The sequence below is a fragment of the Thunnus thynnus genome, chromosome 5 (genome assembly GCF_963924715.1).
Source record: "Thunnus thynnus chromosome 5, fThuThy2.1, whole genome shotgun sequence".
NCBI classification, from domain to species: domain Eukaryota; kingdom Metazoa; phylum Chordata; class Actinopteri; order Scombriformes; family Scombridae; genus Thunnus; species Thunnus thynnus.
The window spans coordinates 13,282,864-13,301,958 of NC_089521.1; the positions used below are offsets into that span (position 1 = coordinate 13,282,864).

General features: G+C 38.0%; 1 protein-coding gene across 3 annotated transcripts; it reads right to left on the bottom strand.

Moving 5' to 3' along the window:
• Positions 1 to 275: 275 nt before the first annotated feature.
• ehf (ets homologous factor) lies at positions 276 to 9,041 on the bottom strand. Of its 3 annotated transcripts, none has more exons than XM_067589346.1 (9): positions 8,839 to 9,041; positions 6,100 to 6,214; positions 5,387 to 5,644; positions 4,127 to 4,171; positions 3,940 to 3,981; positions 3,771 to 3,833; positions 3,562 to 3,606; positions 3,279 to 3,474; positions 276 to 1,090 (listed from the first exon to the last, which is right to left on the bottom strand). In XM_067589346.1, exons 2-9 carry the CDS (start codon positions 6,173 to 6,175, stop codon positions 991 to 993), a joined length of 825 nt encoding a protein of 274 aa, XP_067445447.1. In that variant the 5' UTR covers positions 6,176 to 6,214; positions 8,839 to 9,041; the 3' UTR covers positions 276 to 990. The 3 variants fall into 3 exon arrangements, with proteins under 3 accessions (XP_067445447.1, XP_067445445.1, XP_067445446.1); XM_067589344.1 differs by having other exon boundaries at positions 3,940 to 3,984; XM_067589345.1 differs by having other exon boundaries at positions 3,940 to 3,984; positions 6,100 to 6,238.
• Positions 9,042 to 19,095: the final 10,054 nt, after the last annotated feature.

The window sequence follows — 19,095 nt, forward strand, 5'->3', positions numbered from 1 at the left end:
TAACTTTGTGGCATTTCACATTGTCACGACAAACTGACATAACCTGCACTATCTCCAAGTGCACAGCTTTTCAAAGTCAAGCTTGTAACAGTTTCAAGACTTATAACTGTGGATCTAATTCACACTCACACATATTGATCAAGTCTGGGCAAGTCTGAAAATGCTGATTGACAGGAATGGTCAGCTATTACAGAATAATATTTCATGGTCTCAAAATAATTGATTTACATAATGACACAAAAAATGGCATATTTTGACAAAATGACTCGTAAATATAAAAACAATGACAAGCTTTATTTGTATCAAACATCAACAAACATTTATACATTTTCTTTACAACTCAGTGAAAGCAAAGGATGAAATGAACCAAATAAGACAAACCATACTGTTCATGTTTATAATTTTTCTCTTGTTAATGCATTTTAGTATTTCATTGCTGCATTGTGCTTATGGTCTGTTTGTTATCATTATAATATTTTTTTTGTTTGTTTGTTTTTTATACAGTGATCAAGCATCCCTCCCAAAGGACACTTCACAGTGTCAATGTCAAAACACATCCAGCATCCAGCCTGTTTTCCACATGTATTTCAAATGTTATATCAGCATGTGTTCCTTTGGGACTTAAAGAAAGTATCTGATTTGATATAATATGAGAAAAAATGTTTTATTTAAGCTTTTTGACAGTTTAATATTATTTCTTTTTTGAGATCTTATGTAAACATGTATGTGAAGGTTGACTGCTGATATAATAAGCAATGTTTTTTGTATGTTTTTTTTTTTTTGTTGTTGTTTTTTTTTGATAAGGCACAGTAAAGAACATTTCAGTGCAGCGTCACAGCAAAGGGATAAATTCAAAGAAAAAAAAGATACAAACAATGATTAACAATGTGTAAACAGTCCAAACATGTCTTATCAAAAACAGTCAGTAAAAACTACAATAAAACATCAGACATCAGACAACATCAAAGAAAACATAAATTAATGAAAATGTCACTTCTCTGACTCCCTCCATCCTCTCGCATTCCTTCCAAATTTGTAAACCAGTCTGCGTCCGTCTACTCGTTCTAGGATTTCCCTCTTGTAGTAATATCTGTAACAGAAAACAGATGGACAGACCATAAATTAAATTCAAAATGAAGTAATTACAGAACATAGAAACTATTGCAACATGCATGGTAGTATACTTTTGTAATGCAGTCTGATTAGGTGGATTATTCTATTTTTATTTTCAATTTTCTATTCTGTTTTTGCTCACATATCTAATAAATATGTACTGTAAATGGAATTATTTATGGTGCAATTACTCTTGTCAGTGTTTCATAGGTGAAATTAAATAAATTGTTTGACATTTTGGGAAACCTTGGCCAAGAAATAGTTCCTGCACATAACCTCCTGTAAGATCACAAGTTGCTGTCTTTGCGTTTCAGTTTTTGCACAGATTAAACAAACGCAGTATAATGTGTTAATTAGTGAACTTTAGAGGTGCTGGCAGGCAGATTTTTCACCTTTGGACAGAGCCAGATTAGCTGTTTCCCTCAGTCTTTATGCTAAGCTAAGATAATTGTCTGCTAGCTCTAGCGTCATAGCATAAAAATATAAAACTGGCATTACTCATCTAATTACTTGTCTATCAAAAGCAAATACACATTTTCCAGAACTTCTTTCCTTGTTTTCCCCACCCTGTCCATATATTCCTGAGTGACTCAACAGCCACAGGTAGGTAAAGTGGTACATTATTATTCTTTTATTACAGAAGAGCATTGAATTACAGCAACAGCTTTTATCAGATAACCGGAATCCTATTATGTGTTCTCATTTTAATATGCGATAAAAGTATGAGGGTGTATGCATCAGCTATTGCTGGCTAATTTGATTGATTATTTTAGCTTTTTCGCCAGTTTTATTATATTATTACATGTTCCTGCAAAATCCTCAACAAATTGATAATGGGTAATGGGTGGAGATTCATCACAAACACACTGCAAAAAATGAAAAAAAAAAAAATCAACAGGCCTCAGAAGAGAGGAGTTAAAAGTTACTTCAGCGTCTTTGTTGTTTTGTTAGTATCTAAAAATATAAAATCTCTTCATTCACTGCAAATTAATTCATGTGTCAAATAATGTTCTCAATATAGCCACAGTTCAATGAAAGTAATTCAAATGAAAGGAACAATCTGAAGGAAAGTTAGTTTGGTTGTTATTTTGTTGCTTTTGTTATTCATAACAGAGAGCACCAATCTGTTTGGTGATGCCATCAAGCTGCAAATCCTTCTGCTGCACCACAGTAAATAGAAAATCAGCTTTGTGGTCACACTGACAATACCTGCGGGCACATTTTGTAGTTCCCAGTGGTTTGCACTACAATGAAATTAAGCTCATTAGATTAGCTCATTTGAATGTAAAGCTGTGACTATTGCAGCAGCCAGAAAGATTTTCTGAGGAAAAGGCCATTTCAGTTCATTTGGGAGAAAAGTGAAAAGATGACAAAAAAGAGCCCATTATCAGTGATGGGGAATAGTGGATATGTGTTTTTAAGGGTGATTTTAGATGTGTAACTCTTAATGATGTCACCAATAAACATCTGAAGTGGCTTCAAAGTACATTTAGTTGTTACAGTATGCTCTTTTCAGTAGCAAGTGCATTATAAGCTGCTTAAGTAAATTGGATTAGAAACAATGCAGTGTGAAATTTCCTACTCAACATAGATTTTACAAGCTATTGCCAAACTAAAGAAAACGCCTGTGTAAATGTAGGATGAAAGCACAGGGAGTTTCAGTCTCTTTGAGGAAAAGTGAAGAAAAAGCAAAGAAACAATCTGCATGATAACACTGAGTGCTCACCTAGCAGTGTGTTGCCTATTAGAATGTAAAAAGGAGAGGTATAATAAGCTAAAGCTACAGCCTACTCCTTTTCGGTCAATATTTTTTTGTTGTTTTCCTTTTAATTTAATGCCTTATTGTTATTTATTTATTTCTATGTGCATTCTTTTTGAAAAATTGTTCATAATGACCAAAATAAATTACCACTACTACTATTACTACTAATCACAGTCTCTACTGCATACACTGAGGAGCATTGAAATCAATGCCATGACTTTTGGAAGATTCAGAGTCAGTATCTAAAGCAATTTTTCCCTCTACTGTGAATAAAATACTCAACAATTGATAACTTGACTTTACTTGCAGTGCACTGATAAACCATGACTGTATGTGTTCAGAGTATGCAAACATGAGGTTTTGTATTTGTGTAACTACACGTATGATAGTTGTGCAGGTATACCTCATTGCACGACTGAGTTTCTCATAGGTCATGCTGCTGTTATTCTTCTTCTTGCCCCATAACTGTGCCACTGCCTCTGACTTTAGGAAGCGGAAAACCCCCTCTGTCCGATCCTCCCATTTTATCAGCCCTGGGTTGCGCTCAGGGTTCAGTAGAATGTCCCTGATGAACTCCCATAAGTGGGTCCCCCGTGGGTCTGTTTGGAAAAAAATGTAAATTTAACGGCAGGAATAAACATGTCTAAAAAGATGATAATATGTAAGTATATATTCGTCTCACTTACTGTGTTTTTTGACCTGATGCGGGCGACTGTAAGATCTTTTTATGTCTGAAAAACAGAGATCAAATTGCTGATGAATCCTTTAATCTATTTATTTTTATTTGTAATATTTATTTTGCAGCTCTATGGAAATCAGAAAGTGTGAATATGTGGCATTGCGGACTGGTTTTGAGATAAGGTAATAGTCATGTCTTTTGGATATATCATCTTACCAGGGCTAGAGGGGGTGGGAGAGGCAACAGGTGCAAGGGGGTGGATCGAGGGGTCGTAGATTTCTAAGTTGACAGAGAAAAAAAAAGACTCAAAATCAACATTTCATTCATTTGATACATGATCTATTTAAAATGAAACACTGGTGGCAGTAAACAGCAGATACAGTACCTCCAGGGGGATAGCTGACATCTGGAAATGGACAGGAAAAGTCTACTGTAAAAGAAAAAAAGGGGTAAGTGGAAGCAGGATGTATTATGAATTAATGACTAATTTCATTCATCAGGACAACTGTGGGCATATCAATCTGTTTTGTTTTTGGTTTTTTTGGCTAATAATTTGTTGGAGGGACTCTTACGTTCTGGTTTGAGTTCCAGTTGCCCTATTTCCACATGGTACTGTCCTGTGCAGGGATGAGAAGGGAAAAGTTCAGAAATTGATTATTAGTACAAATGAAGGAATACAATTTGTCAGTATTATGTAATATCTAGCGATTGATTAATCCCTTCCACATTCATTTTTAAACATAAAAACTATTACTCAAAGCACTGCTAAAAGTATTGAGAGCCCTTCTAAGTCCCTTCATTGTATATTACATTGTGACAACTTAATAGATTGTATAGGAAATGTATTGTATTGCTTTATGGCATATGCTGATATGGTTTTACAGCCCAAAATATGGAGATGCTGCTGCATTGCAAACAGAACCACAAAATTTACTATTTCCATATAATACCAGATAGTAAAGGGAGTGAAAGATTTCCTACACATTTATCTTTTTTTAATTGTTCTTCAGGATAAAAACAGGTAGAGCCATCAAATAATCTTTTTCCAACAGGAAGCAAGATGGGAAATGTAATCTAAATTTTCATAACCACTAGCATGAACAATACCCATGTGTCCCATGACCTTAAGTTTTAGTGATAATGATACCCAGGTATCACAGTCAATTTGACAATGATATTTGACGTTTAAAAATGTAACACTTTGTCCCAAGAAACTTAGCTGGTCTCTTACAGCCAGCAACAACAATAGCAGCATTGTGCTCTGGTTTGATTTCCCTTGAATGTCTCCATAAACTGGAGGTTAAACCTGTTGTGCCTGGTCTAATGTCATTGCTGTTGTTTTGAAATGCCATCAACTACAGCCGTTAGATAAAACATGCTGTGCTGATGTCATTCACCACATAATGTTAGACAAGGATCTGTATCATTTTATCCCTTGAATTTCCTCTACACCACATGCTACTCATAATAGTTAAAAGCCCACAGGTGAAGCCTCAGATGAACTCCAGTTTCTATACAAACCCTGTTCCTTCTCCCAAACTCTAATAACAAAACTGTAGATGAGCCAATTCTCAGCTTGTTTCTTAGCTTTGCACCCCCTCTGTGCTTTGTTGGGAGACCCACTCTAGCGAGTGCAAACAACAAATCCATCATCTTCCTTGTTTAAAGCAGTTTTGCCCCATTACAGCACCATGCAGTGCGACCCCTGACCGGCTCTGTGAACACTTCATCAAGACCTCCAGACCCAACTCGAATCACCCAGCTTCTCCTTTATTGGGACTAATCATCTTCCTTTTTTCCCCCTCAGCCCCCTCTCAGACTTTCAGACGCACCGCTCCACTTGAGCTCTGTGAGGCTGTGGAAGAGAATGGGTCCCACACTGCCTGCAGCACGGATGAAGTCCTGGTAGCTCAGGCTGCAGAGCTGATGGCCGTCCATATCAAAGTTTTGGAAGGGAATGTTGGAGGCATCGATCTGGTGCATGTCCATGACCTGCTGCAGCCACTCCCACACCTGGTACTTACTCCAGAACTGAGGCTGGGAGTCATGAGGCCACAGTCGACTTGTGTAACCAGACATCACCATTGGAACTGGGGACAAGCATAGAGACAGAGGGCAAAAATTAGCAGGAACTTTAGAGTGAATTAATTTTGTTTAAATGTAAATATGCATCTGATGAGGGAAACATGAATTCCATTACAGAAGGTATTTATCATTAATCTACAGAACAGTTTACTAAACGAGCTGTTGAGATGCTTCTCAGTCGGGAGCTTTCAGAGCTCTGGGCTCACCAGGTGAGCAATATATCAGTTACTAATTGTTGAATGAATTTCATTTTGAATTGCATCTTCATAAACAGAAAGATAACCAGATTGTTGAATAGAGAGCAATCAGAATCCTTCAGCAGAATTTCTTGGGGCGTTTTAGGATATCATTCAGACAATTTAATTAAGTGATTTATGTTAGTGAAGAGCACATGCATAATACCAGGAAGACATTCAGTAGGCCTTATCAAGAGTGTGTTAGTGTTGGTCATATGCCTCACCATCAGGGTAGGAGTTAGTAGGGCCCCAGGTAGTGGTCAGCTGACTGTCCAGGGTGGTGGTTGGAGTGACGCTCATATTGTAGCCGCTACACTCTGATGTACCATGGCCCAGGGGCTGTGGTAGGAGAGGAGTAATTTACTGTATGGATAGATTGAAAATGAAACAATATTTTTTGCAGCTTTAGGATATTAAATGTAACACAAAACATATTCATAATCTAATGGTTTCATTGTAACTGTAAAACTGTACAACAAATATTTACAAAACACTCTGGTAATATATGAAATTTGATAAGTTTGTTTAATTCAAATGAATGTTACGAAACTGGATACATTAGTTGTTTTGATAGATTGAATGTATTTGCTTAATAAGCCTTCCATGGGCAAACAAGTGGCAAAACAAAGGTGTTCAGTGTTTGCTCAGTGTATGGGGTGTGCGAGCTGTTCATTGAACACACAAGACTTAGGACAAATTGGTGAGTTAGTTTTTGTGTTTTGATCGAGGCTCAATGTAATCTGTCAGTTTTCCAATCCTAATGCACTTCATATTGTAGCATCATCACTTCAGTAAATGCTCAAAACATAAACACGTTACTGCTTTTTGAGTTACTTATCTGTATCTATATTATGTCATTGTATTTTCTATAAGTAACTTAATGACTTCACTTCTGTTTTGCACCTCCGTGAGTTGATTCAGTGTTTAGGACAGGTTGCTTGCTCTACTCATGCTCCTCTCATGCTTCAAAGTTTCAGTTTAGTTTACAGTGCTGTTTGCATCCCATGTAAATATAGCTTGTCAGAATTTCAGCAGCCCCACTGTTTTTCACTCTGAGCGCTAGAAAAGTCTTGCGCGTCCACAATGGCTGAGTCATGTCTGACACTTTTAACTGCAACAACCGGTTCCACGTTACTCTGTTAAGTTACATGGAATTAGATTCTGAATGGTTGCGACATAAGACTAACATGCCAGTGACTTTTTTCTACTCATTTCAGTTCAAGCCATTAATATTGTCACAAAAATACACCACTCTTTTACATTCTACAGTCTATATATAGTTGGTTTTGTTTATGTTGCTTACACAATCAATCCATCCTGTCTGTGGTGCTATTTTACAACCTTTAAACAAGGCTTTATTGCTTTGGGAAGTGATATAAAATGTAGTTTCTTTTAAAATTACTGGAAACACTGCTGAGTTATCATATCATAATGAAACTGTCAAAGGTCAACACAACATCATTTCATTATGATATGATAACCACCTGTTTCAGATGGCTACACAATGAGGCTAATTCTTTACACAGTGACCCACTTTTCACCTGTTACCTGGAAGATCACAGTCACACCTTTATGATGGGTCATAAAAAGAAAGTAACAGCTTATACCAAACCCTGTCACACATTCTAATAGGACTTTTCAAATGCAATACTATGCTGTCTACCTGACATGTCTGTGACATAAAGATGGACAACAGAATCTTAAACATCTGGCAAATCAGATTTATAACAACTTAAAGTCGAGACCCCTGAATGAGATTTCCCCAGGAGATAGGTGACACATGCTGCCATGCCAAGGTAGATCAGCTCCTCAGTTGACAATCTGCCAAGTCTGCTCAAACATTATGCTGTGTGTTAACCCCTCACTGCTGTCTGCTCCTGCCAAGCAGGCATCAACAAGGAAGCTAGTAGTTTCTGTCAATACAAAAATCATGTAGAAGAAAGGAGTGGAGACATTGTCACAGTTAAGGGTCAATATCCCGTTAGCTAAATCATAGTAGGAAGTCACTCTAGAAGCCTTTTTGATGACGTGCAGGAATCAACAATGCTTTACTGAGGAGGTTGTGCCAACAACATCATAAGACTGTTGGTTTCATTTCGGCCCCAATGGCCTTAGAGTAGCATTTAACCTGACCACGTTGGTATTTCTTCTGTTTTAATTCTCTTCATTTTGTGCTTTACTTTTTAAAAACTTTTTTTTTTACTTACTTACTTTCTTTACTCTAAATATTGCTTTTGAAACCAGCCCATAATTAAAATTGAGGTCGATGCCCTGGCATTAAATATGCAACCTGTCCGTGACACCGACAGCTTAAACAGACTGAGGAGGTGCAGTGTTGACAGTGTGAGAGTGTACTGAAAAATTGCGAGTACAGGAGAATATATTAAAGTTAATGCATTATAGTGCATAGCATTAAATAAAACTTGTCAGAAATTTAATATTCTCTCAATAAATGTCAGCAAAAATGTCTTCAAAATGTTAATTTCCTTGTTTACACTATTCAGGGTTCCATTTTCAAAACACTACACTCAATGTCTCAATTTTACTGATTTCCAATAATGTATGACAATATATCTCGATAATCACATTGTTAGCCTGTTAGTCATGGAATGACTGTATAACTGGAGATTAGTACAACAACAGATAGCTGGAGGTCTAAACGCACTCGGAAAAAAATTCACATTACTGAGATACATAAGATAAAACAAAAAATCTTTCCACACTTGTATAAGGAATGTGAGAAGACTGGTTTAAAAAGCCAAATGAATGCATGTTAAAATTGAAAAAAATAAAAAATAAATAAATTTAAAAATATATATATATATTGATAATATATATTGATAATTATATAATTAAATGCCATTAAAACACATTGAGCCTACAAAAAACAGCCCGCAGCTCCATTATATGCTCTCAGTCATTTTGAAAATCACTGGTTGCCCAGCAGCAGTATAGCAGCCTACCAGAGCAGTAGACTGGGGTCCGATCAGGCCCGATAGAGGTCTCACGTAGCTCCACTCTCAACTCTGCTGAAAAGAAATCAATTAAGTTCCTGCAGATTCCGACACACTAGCGGACTAGTGTTTACAGTGAAGCAGGGTGAGTTCTTTTGCGTCCCAATTCTTTGGATTAACAGATGAAAGCATGCAGACACACTAGGTGCTGCCCCACCACAATGGGTGTTTTATCCTCCTAACTTCCTTATCCTGCTCCAATTGGCTACCTGTTCATACCAGGTAAGGTATTTGCATAATGCACACCCACACACCAACAATTCACCTCCTACACACATAGATATAAAACTCATTCACGGCACACACACACACACACACACACACACACACCTGACATAACTTTTATATTCCCTTTTGGCATTGCTCCCTCTCACTTACTCTCTCCCAAACACACAAACATGCACTTACTCAAGCAGAAAAGCACACACTCGTAAAGAGACATATACACAGGCATTGATCCAAACACATTCAAAGCCCACAGAGGGAAACATAGCTTAAAGTCATTGTTCATATTGTTGCTTAAAATAGTGTTTAACCTTTAGAAAAAAAAGAAAAAAAAACATCCCCTGTGTTATAATGTAGCACAACATTTGTTTTCCTTATTTCATCATGATGAACGAGGTGCTGACAGTTTAGGTAAGAGGACCTGAGAGAATTTGTTCCTTTTTTCCTTTTTGAAAGTCGCTGGTACTGCATGGTAGAAAAACATTAGTGGCTGTTTGTTTGAAAATACTGTAAGAAAATGCCTTCATCAGGGTAACACATTTACAAATGTCTCTAATTTTCCACTGTGCCTTTGTTCACACACAGTGGTCTCTTTCAGCCTTAAGTTTGCAAATTAAATTCGCACTTTACATCTGTTTGAGGGATGATCACTATCTGGGACGAATTTATTTTAGTCTCACTAAGAGCTATGGATGACCTCACCACATCACAATCAAATCAAACTTTAATCAGTTCTTTAAATAGCTCCCACTGAAATGCGGTGATCCACAGGTGTCTAACTAGAGATTGACAGATGACAATTAGCTTTGGTATACGCATTCCATAAATCCCAGTGAGCCCCAGTGGAATATCAAAAGCCGCTTTATTATGCGTGAATTGTTTGCCAGCGTTCATATATGCTGTACTAGTTTCTTGTCAGGTATCATGCATTTCCTTTTGTGAAATTCACAGGATGTGCTGTCTTTGAAGAGGGCATCAAATAATACTGTACATGACATGTTAAATTGAGTTAAGTCATGACCTGAACTATGATCCAAAAGATAAAATCATCTTTCCATTCACAACAGCCACTATGCTCTTCAAGGCTGTACTAACAAAGACAGATAGTCAATGTGAAAGTAATTACTTTGTTTTTTTCAAATTCCGCAAAACATGTTCGTCCTGTTTAGTTGTTTGTTTTTTTCCAGTTCATGTAAATCAAATCCAGAACATGTATTTCCAAAATGAAAACCGGCTAGGTTAAACAATCAGTATCCATACAGAAGTAAATGTGACAAAAAAGCATTTTTGCTGAACTTTGTCACCCTTTACACCCGCTGTTGCTCTATACTGACAACAATCAGAGGGAGTTCAAACATTCTATTTTTGCTTGACGCCAATTAGGGTTTGGGCAAAACGTAACATCTTTGATCTGAGATCTAAATCTGATCTGTAGCATTGTACCGCTACAGTACCTCTTGGGACCAGAGGCACTAACAGTATGATGTTGATAATTGAAGTGACTTTGAGCAGGGTTGAACTGCATAATAGGCTGAAGCAGGGAGACGTCTGCGAGAAAGTGTCAGGTTTCTTTCCGAGCTTCTTCAGCAGAGTCGTGCGGAGGGGAACTAGAGGTGATGCTGAACAAATCAGCTCAATTAATTTGGTCTCAAATAATATGGATTTATTGATGCAATCGCATAAAACCAGTCCCGAGTCCTAAATCTCTGATAATTTCAAGAAAACTAGAATAGAACATGCATTACTCTATTAAACAGCATGTCATAGGCTAAAATTGATGGCCTTTCGTCATTTCACACATCCCTATGATCAACATACTAAGCTTCTGTGCTCTCCATAGTTCACACTGAGCACACTTTGGGAGCTCTCTCTGAGTGTGTGTGTTTGACTTGGACTCTTGCCCACAGCTCAGCCTCAGAGGTAATGAGGGAATTCAGTGTTAACATGATTATCTCTGTGAGTTCCCCTCACCTCCTCATGCACACCAGATTGCTACAGTCCTAATGGTAAAACCCAGCACTCCTGATCTCCCTGCAACTTTCTGACACCGTCCTACCCACACAGATTTATGGATAAGTCGCCTCTGGCCTTCCCTGCAGCCTGTCTGCTGCCTATTTGTAACACAGGTGATATTTTCTGGATTTTTTGCAGCAGTTCCCCATCTTCTTTCTAAAGGGTAAAGCGCCTCCAGGGTGTAATTTGGGACCTAAGCCGCGTTTGGTGCCGTCCCACTGTGAATGCCTGACCAGATTTTATTGCAGTAAGATTAATATGCCCATCAGCAGTTAACTGAAGTCACACACTTCTCATTATGGCCAATGGTTTGGCCTGCTTCTCAAATTCTTTCTTTCTTTCTTTCTCTATCACACTTTTTTTTAAAAACTTTTTTTTTTTTTTTTTGTCATGTCACAAGGAGAGCCTCGTATTTGGCATCTCATTTCATGGATTTTCGTTCTGCTTTTTCAGGGTGGATGTGGGTCGACATATGCAGAGGTCCACTGGGGGAATAGCAAAAGGGAGAGACAGAGTGGGAGAGATCAAAGTCTGTCATATCAACTCCACTCTGCGTGAGTCAGACTACTAACATCGTAAGAGGCACTGAAGACATCCTCCCAGACACAAAAAAAATGTCATCAAAATGCTGGAATTATAGACAGTGTCATCTATTTTTAAGTAGAGAGTCAAGTAGAGGCTTATGTCACCATCCAATAATAGTACACTACTGATCCATTTATAAAGAGGCTTATAACTTGCTTAGTGGTACTATGAAATGTTAATGCTTTATTTGAGGATGCGGTCAAAAGTTTATGTTTGACAGGAAAGCCTGTCAAAGCTGTCAGTCAGAAGAAACAGACAAGACAGGAGGAGGGTACAGTTTGCATGCTCTAATGAACAGGAACTTATTAGCAGGAGTATGTCTATTACTGTCCCACTTGCCTCCCCTCTTTCATTAGCTTCTTATCACGCCCGTTAGTGTCATCTTTAATACTTCACATTTTGATTAGCATATGATCCACGGGGGAAGAAGGAAAAATCATTTTATTAGTGTCAATTACTGCTACAAATGACAATTTCACTGCCTAAATTGTAATTGTACGTTTCCTCCCTGTCAAAGAACAGAAAAATGAATTATTCACAATCCTCTTCCTTTCTTGTTCTTTTGAACTCCTCCGTATCTATTTGCTCAGCTGTATTAATCACTCTGCATGGAGAACACAGGTTCTGCATGTCTCACAAATGATATGTTCAGATGTGGGAGTGTGGGTTCATGGCATGAATCATGTAAAAATACCTTTTGACCTGCACAGTGTCCACAAGAGCTTGACTACACTTGATAAGGTAGTGTTGATTTCTCCTCCACCCATAGGTGACACTGTTGTCTCATACTGCTGGGATCTCTGAACGCAAGGTTATGTGATGAGTGAACAACACAGATGTGATATGAGAACGTGTAGGCAACGACATGCGCCCTGACAGTTATTGACTATGATGTCCATGGATGCTGCTACTCATATGGGTTACAGTAACCTGCATTCATTATCAGCTCTTACACAGAGGTGTGCGAAGGATACACGAGAGACAAAGAGAGATGAGAGACAAGACGGAGGGACAGAGATGACTCCAACGAGTGCAGGAGTTGTTTGTGGTGTCATAGCTATATTGTACTGCTCTACCACAACTAGTGGCAGCCCCTTGTGTTTCAATTAACACATCCCGGAGATGGACCACCAACACAGCTCTTCCTAGGCAACAGTGACTGCTTCTTCTTCTATGTCCCAACTACTGCAGGTACAATACATCAGTGAAACATACTGAAGGTGTAACCTCCATCACAAATGGACACTGTAGTATTATATAAACTTCCAGTGGACCGTGGAGATTAGTATAATTACTTACTTGATAACAATATATTCTTGTTGTTAGGGAATACATATGTGATGTTTGCAATTTGTAGCTTTAGAATCTCAGAGCACACAAAAAATGATGTCAAATGATTCTACGACTTGACATTATAATTTCATTCACATGAGTAACAGTTATTCTGATTTTCCAGAGGTCATAAAAATGTAGTGAACCATGAAACATTTGACCCAACATATGATAAAGCTGAACATTATCTTTATCTGAACTACTAAAAATGCAGATTCTCAATACAGTATGTACTGTAGACACTTGTGTAATCCACATTTTTCATTTTTATCTAAATAAGTTGCATTTTTGAAAATGCTTTTAAATGACTAAAATCAGAGGAATATATTTGACTATACATTTATTATGATTTAGATATTTGCTGGGATTACTGATTAATTCATAAACTGATTGATAGTTGATAGGTAAATGTGGATAGATGGCTTAATCAAGAATGTCTTGATTTATGGCTTCATTTGTACTACCCAACATTTCAAAATATTTGGTACCATATGCTTTCACTTATGGAAACTCATGGAAAACAATCACTAAACAGGATTTGCATGTGGAAATTTCTGAAGGTCAAGAAGAATTGATGGGTACCAGGCCGTGTACATACCAGATGTTGTTTAGTACAGCACTACAAATTTCCATAAAAAAAACAAAACAACCTACAGGTAGGTACTGATACTGTTATAGGGCTCACAACTTGCCACCATCTGAGTGAAATCAGTGCTGAAAAGAGAGTGACAGTGGATCGGACATAAAGGTGCATGAGCTGTCTGATTATGTAATGAGTCAGGCTTTGGCAAGGCTTATTGGTATAGTTGCCATGGAAACATACAGTATTCATCTCATCTTTGTCCACCCCTTATTAAATAAGGCACCTATGGCACAGGTTGTCAGTAAGCGAGAACTGAATAAAATGTGATGAGTGGATAAATTTTGAAGGATCATTCTAGTGAACCAGAATGTCACATGACTAGCAATAGGGTTGAAGCATACTGTCAGCTGAATACGTAAGCGGGGGGCCAGTGGTCTTGGTGAATTAACTGTTGTGCTTTCAAAGCTATCAACCTTTTCCTAACATTTCTAGATACCCCTTACTGTGTGCATATGATTCTGATAGTATGATAATTAAGTAAAACCGCATGTTGCATGGCAGATTAATCAGTTTTGACCCCCCCCTGCTGAGTTAAAGCTCCTGTCATATACTTCAGGATAATATTTTGTAGTTTCACACACTTGAACGTGTGAATACGAACACGGCAAAGCAATAGGATTCAGAAAACAGCAGGCTCCCATGATGAAGAGGTATTATATGTGTCATATTTTATTGGCGAGGAAGAAAGCAGGGAGCATGATTTTTAGTTTCTCTGCATGTAGCATTGATATCTATCACATTGTGGGAAATCTTTTTACAACGCAAGTGGGCACTCACCTCCCATCTGGGGGACTGGACAGCTAGGCCCCACATGTGGTGAACATTTTTCCAGTGAAACAGAACAACTTGAACTGCAACATGATATGAAGGTTAAAGAGGCTGATGTGAGGTACTGTGAATGACTTATGCGGTTTGGCAGTGTAGTTCACAGTTTTGACCTTTTTAGTGTTTTGATGATCAATAAGTAAACATGGCACCTTTAAGCTGATCTAATATAATGAAATATGTAATGAGTTGCAGCAACTGTTATTGGCATAACTATTTCTCTTGCAGTAAATATAAAAATCTTCACTGGATCTACTTTTGGGGTGATACCACACAAGTTTTTCGCAATTTGTTCAATTAAAAAGAAAAGTCTTCGGTAAAGGTTTATTAGACACTTTTTTTCCATGAAGTTCAGAAACAGGGCTCGATAAATACAGCAATAGCCAAAAGTAGCACCATTTCTTCAATAATACAACAATTTGTGTTTGAGTTTTATCTTTGATCTGTGTTACAGTTTCATCATAGTTCACATAGAATAACTTAGCAAAGATGGAAAGATTTTGCAGAAACAAACAGACATTAAAATCATAAATTAGTCAACAGTTTGCCTCCCATTCACTTTTACTTAATGGTGTGATTCTAGGCTTTGCTGCTTCATGATCAAATTGTTGAATAGGCTGGTGACCTATACAACAATGACCCCTCCCACTGACCATCACCTCATCAGTATACACTTTCTGCTGACCACCTTAAATGAGCAGGCAGCGATGGTTGATGGAGTGAGAGGGAGACAGAAAGCAATAAGAGAAGGGATAAAAGGAGAGTTGTGTCAGGACATGTGAAGAACACATTTGGTTTCTAAAAGTGACTAATTTCACATGCAAGCCCTCCAGCAAGCCATCTCTACCTTTCCCTTTCTTTTTGTCTCACTCTCTCTCTCTCTTTCTTTCTGCCTCTGTCTCTCTCTGTCTCCATTATGCAGTTAATAGGTTCTCAGTGGGGAAATTTAAGCTGTAATTTGAAAGCTTTTCTGAACAACTTTGACAGTCTGAAAGTGGCACACTATGCCACCTGCGAAGTGAACAAACGAGAGGAAAGAAGGAGGATGTGAGAAACTGTATAGAAAGATACAAGCAAGTGAGGGGAGGAGAGCAACAATTAGCATTCCTGAGGCTGCATGTGTAACTAATTATGTGTGAGCGTTGTGGCAGGGTGGCTGTTGAGTGCAGTAATGGGATCCCTGCTGCTTAATGAACATGTCACAAGCTTTTGTCTGAGTTGAAGGAAAGAGACAGTGTTTGATGACCACTCCTGTGGAGATGTGCATGTTGCATGTGTTTTTGTGCATTGTGTCCCTTTGCCTGTGTGCATGCTTATGAGACCATTTGCTTTAGGAAGAGTGGTATGAGATTTCAAATTCCAAACATGCTCTGATGGAGACGAGACAACAGTCATTCTCAGTTGGTGACATTATTAACATTCAACATATTGTGTTAGTGTTCCATAGTTACACATCAATTCTTGCACTAAGGCTCTTATATGCTTATACTATGAATTAATTACCCAAGAGAAAATCTTGCAGCCTTTTAGTTTCATGTGGCACTATATGAGTCAATTCTTCTCTTGATAATCAGCCTTTTTGATTATTCATGCTTTTATATTATCCCGGCTAGACTACTGCAATTCCCTTTTCATCTGCCTCAGCAAGCTGTCCCTGGACTGGCTACAAATGGTCCAGAACGCTGCTGCAAGACTGTTGATCAGGTCCAACAGGATGACTCGCATCACACCCATCTTATCATCTTTACACTGGCTTCCCATCAAATTTAGGATTTATTTCAAGGTTCTTGTTTTCACATAGAGAGCCCTGCATGGTCAGGCACCTGTATACATCTCTGACCTGCTCCATCCTTATATCACCACTGAGGTCTCTGACCAGGGCTTACTGTTTGTCCCTCACTCTTGACTAAAAACAAAAGGTGATTGTGCCTTTATGGTCTTATTTTTTAATAATTTAACTCTTGTGAAGCATTTTGTGACTTTGCTCTGTGAAAGGTGCTATACTAATTAAACTTTTCTTACTTACTTTACTTACCTTTCACTGTGTATCACTGTGACTTTTGCTGAAAAAATACCCATCAAAGCTTCTTTAAGGATGGAGTGAATAAACTATATGAGGGAGTGGGCACATTGCTGAGCCTGTGAGAAAGATGTCTATAGACAAAGGTGAAGGTAACAAGCTGCTGGATGTGTATTGTTCTAAATTTTGATTTGACTTGACTGTAAAATTTGCAATATTTGCCTTTGTAAAGGCCCCCTTGCTGGCTGTATGTTGTGTTCATCAATAATGGTTGCAGTGTTTGCATGCACTGTATCATTATATAAGAAGTCAGCAGTAATTTTCTTGACTATTTTTTATGCCCACATGGCATAAAAAATAAAATCAAAAAATAAAATAAAATAAAAATAAAAATAAAGAAGATTGGTATATTATTTTTTAACCTAATAAGCAGCATGGCTCTGGGGATGGCAGGCTGAAACATACAGTATCAACAATCATCAGATTACCATGAAATTTTGCACACACATTCACGGTCCAGATCCAGAGGATGTATCCCAATGACTTTGGTGATCCCCTGACTTTCCCTTTAGTGCCTCCATGAGGTTGATACATTGTGGTTTTGATGGAAATGTGTACAGCTACTGGATGGATTGGATTGCTATGACATTTGATGCCACCCCCAGATAATTTGTGATCACTTTGGTGATCCCTGACTTTTATCTTGTGCCATCATCAGGTCAAAATTTTAATTTGTCTAATACTTTGGTTTATGACCAAATACCTGTAAAACTAAAGATATTTGGATCAGTGTCGGTTGTAGTTTGTGTTAATGCTAATTAGTGCTAATTAGCAAAATTAAGATGGTTAACATTATACCTACTAAGTATCAGTATATTAGTATTATCACTGTGAGAATGTTAGCATGCTGACGTTGGCATTTAGCTCAAAGCACAGCTGTGCCTAAATACAACCTTAAGAGACACTTGCATGGACTCTTAGGGCCAGATGTACTAAAGCTTTTGTTCCTGTTTTCCAGGCGCTGATTGTACCCATGCTGCCCCAGACACATGCAGTGTATTTAGAAACAGATGCACCAGGCTGGAGCTGCCGTCTGCGTGTAATTTGTGTGAGGGTTTGCAAGGTGTGTCTCTCTCCTCATTGCATATGCATTTAAGGGAGGACTATGCAAATAATAGTTGGAGACATGTTGACAGAGGTTGATTATGTATTCCTCTGGATTTACAAACATCACACAATATGGCGTAATACCAGGTGTGGACATACCCCAGATGGGATTTACAAGAGCCACAAAGAAGGCTGTAGTTGGGAAAAGAGATGTACATCGACTAGTGGTGCATCGGATCGTTGTCGATCCGGGATCCATACGGATCGCCCCCCACGGTTCGACACGCATGTGAACGGCAGATTAATTGCAAAATTTAATGTCTCATTTAAGACAACGTAAACAAACTGCTGTAAGTACAAGTCATGGACAGCGCGTTGCTAACAGGGATTTTGAAGAGCGATGACCAAACTAGCATTTAACGGGTCTGCAGTAACATCTGTAGGTATGTTTACACACTGTTTAACGTGCTTCAGCTGAGCAGCTAATTAGCTATGTAGCTGCTAACTGACATTAGCAGTGCACTTGTCCCCGCTGAATGTTTGTTTGGTGGCTTGTTCAACAAGCTAAGCTGCAGGACAAGATGAATGTTCATGTTTGTAGGTTATCAAGTTTTGATGATGTGGAGACAGGCTGTTGTTTTATTCACTACCATGTTTAAAAGAGGAAGGTATCACGCCTCACATTGCAATTTAATTGATCAACAATTGAACATTGAATATTTTATATATCTTAAGATTTTATTCAAACATTGGACATCTTGCACGTTGTTTTCATTTAAGACCATGGGCAAAAGTTCCTTGCTGCCCCCCCCCCCTTTTTTTTTTTGCTGATCTGTAAAATGATCCGATCCGTGACTCAAATTCGTGATACGATCCGAACCGTGAGTTTTGTGATCCGTTGCACCACTAGCATCGACTATAGGGTGGTATATGACCGAAACTGCTTATTATCTCCCTCTCTCCCTCTCTCTTCATCTCCTTTTCCTTTCCCATGAACATGTTTAATGCTTTCTAATGTATCAATAATCACATATATGCTGAAGATTATAATACCATAATTTATTAGTAATATTTTGTTGCCTAATATTTTTTCTCTGGTGGAGTTGAACTGCGGCCAAAGTATATATTCCGTAATCAAGGTCAAGATGATGTCTTTTCTGAGCTCAGTGATCTCATAGAAATCACACTGTACTCCTTCCCTTGCAGAATGTGTCTGGCAGGACAGTCCATGGCACAGAGCTGACTGCGTAATGAGCTGCTGTCTTAGTAAATCAGGTGCTGAATACACGCAGATTGTGCAAATGTAGTACACATTACACATTAGAATAATTACATTATGTCAGTATCTCTTTAATCATATAACAACATTGATTGGCATTTTACTTTTTATTTAATCCTTTATTTAAACAGGTAATTATAATTTGTCAACAGGTAGGCTATAAGATTTATGCAAGTT

Bases quoted from the DNA above. Each gene is read 5' to 3' on its own strand.
- ehf (XM_067589344.1), bottom strand. From the start codon at position 6,175: ATGAGCGTCACTCCAACCACCACCCTGGACAGTCAGCTGACCACTACC. The intron at 4,172-5,386 runs GTGCGTCTGAAA...ATCCCTGCACAG, and splicing joins CACAGAGCTCAAGTGGAGCG to GACAGTACCATGTGGAAATA. The intron at 3,607-3,770 runs GTAAGATGATAT...TCTGTTTTTCAG, and splicing joins TCCCACCCCCTCTAGCCCTG to ACATAAAAAGATCTTACAGT.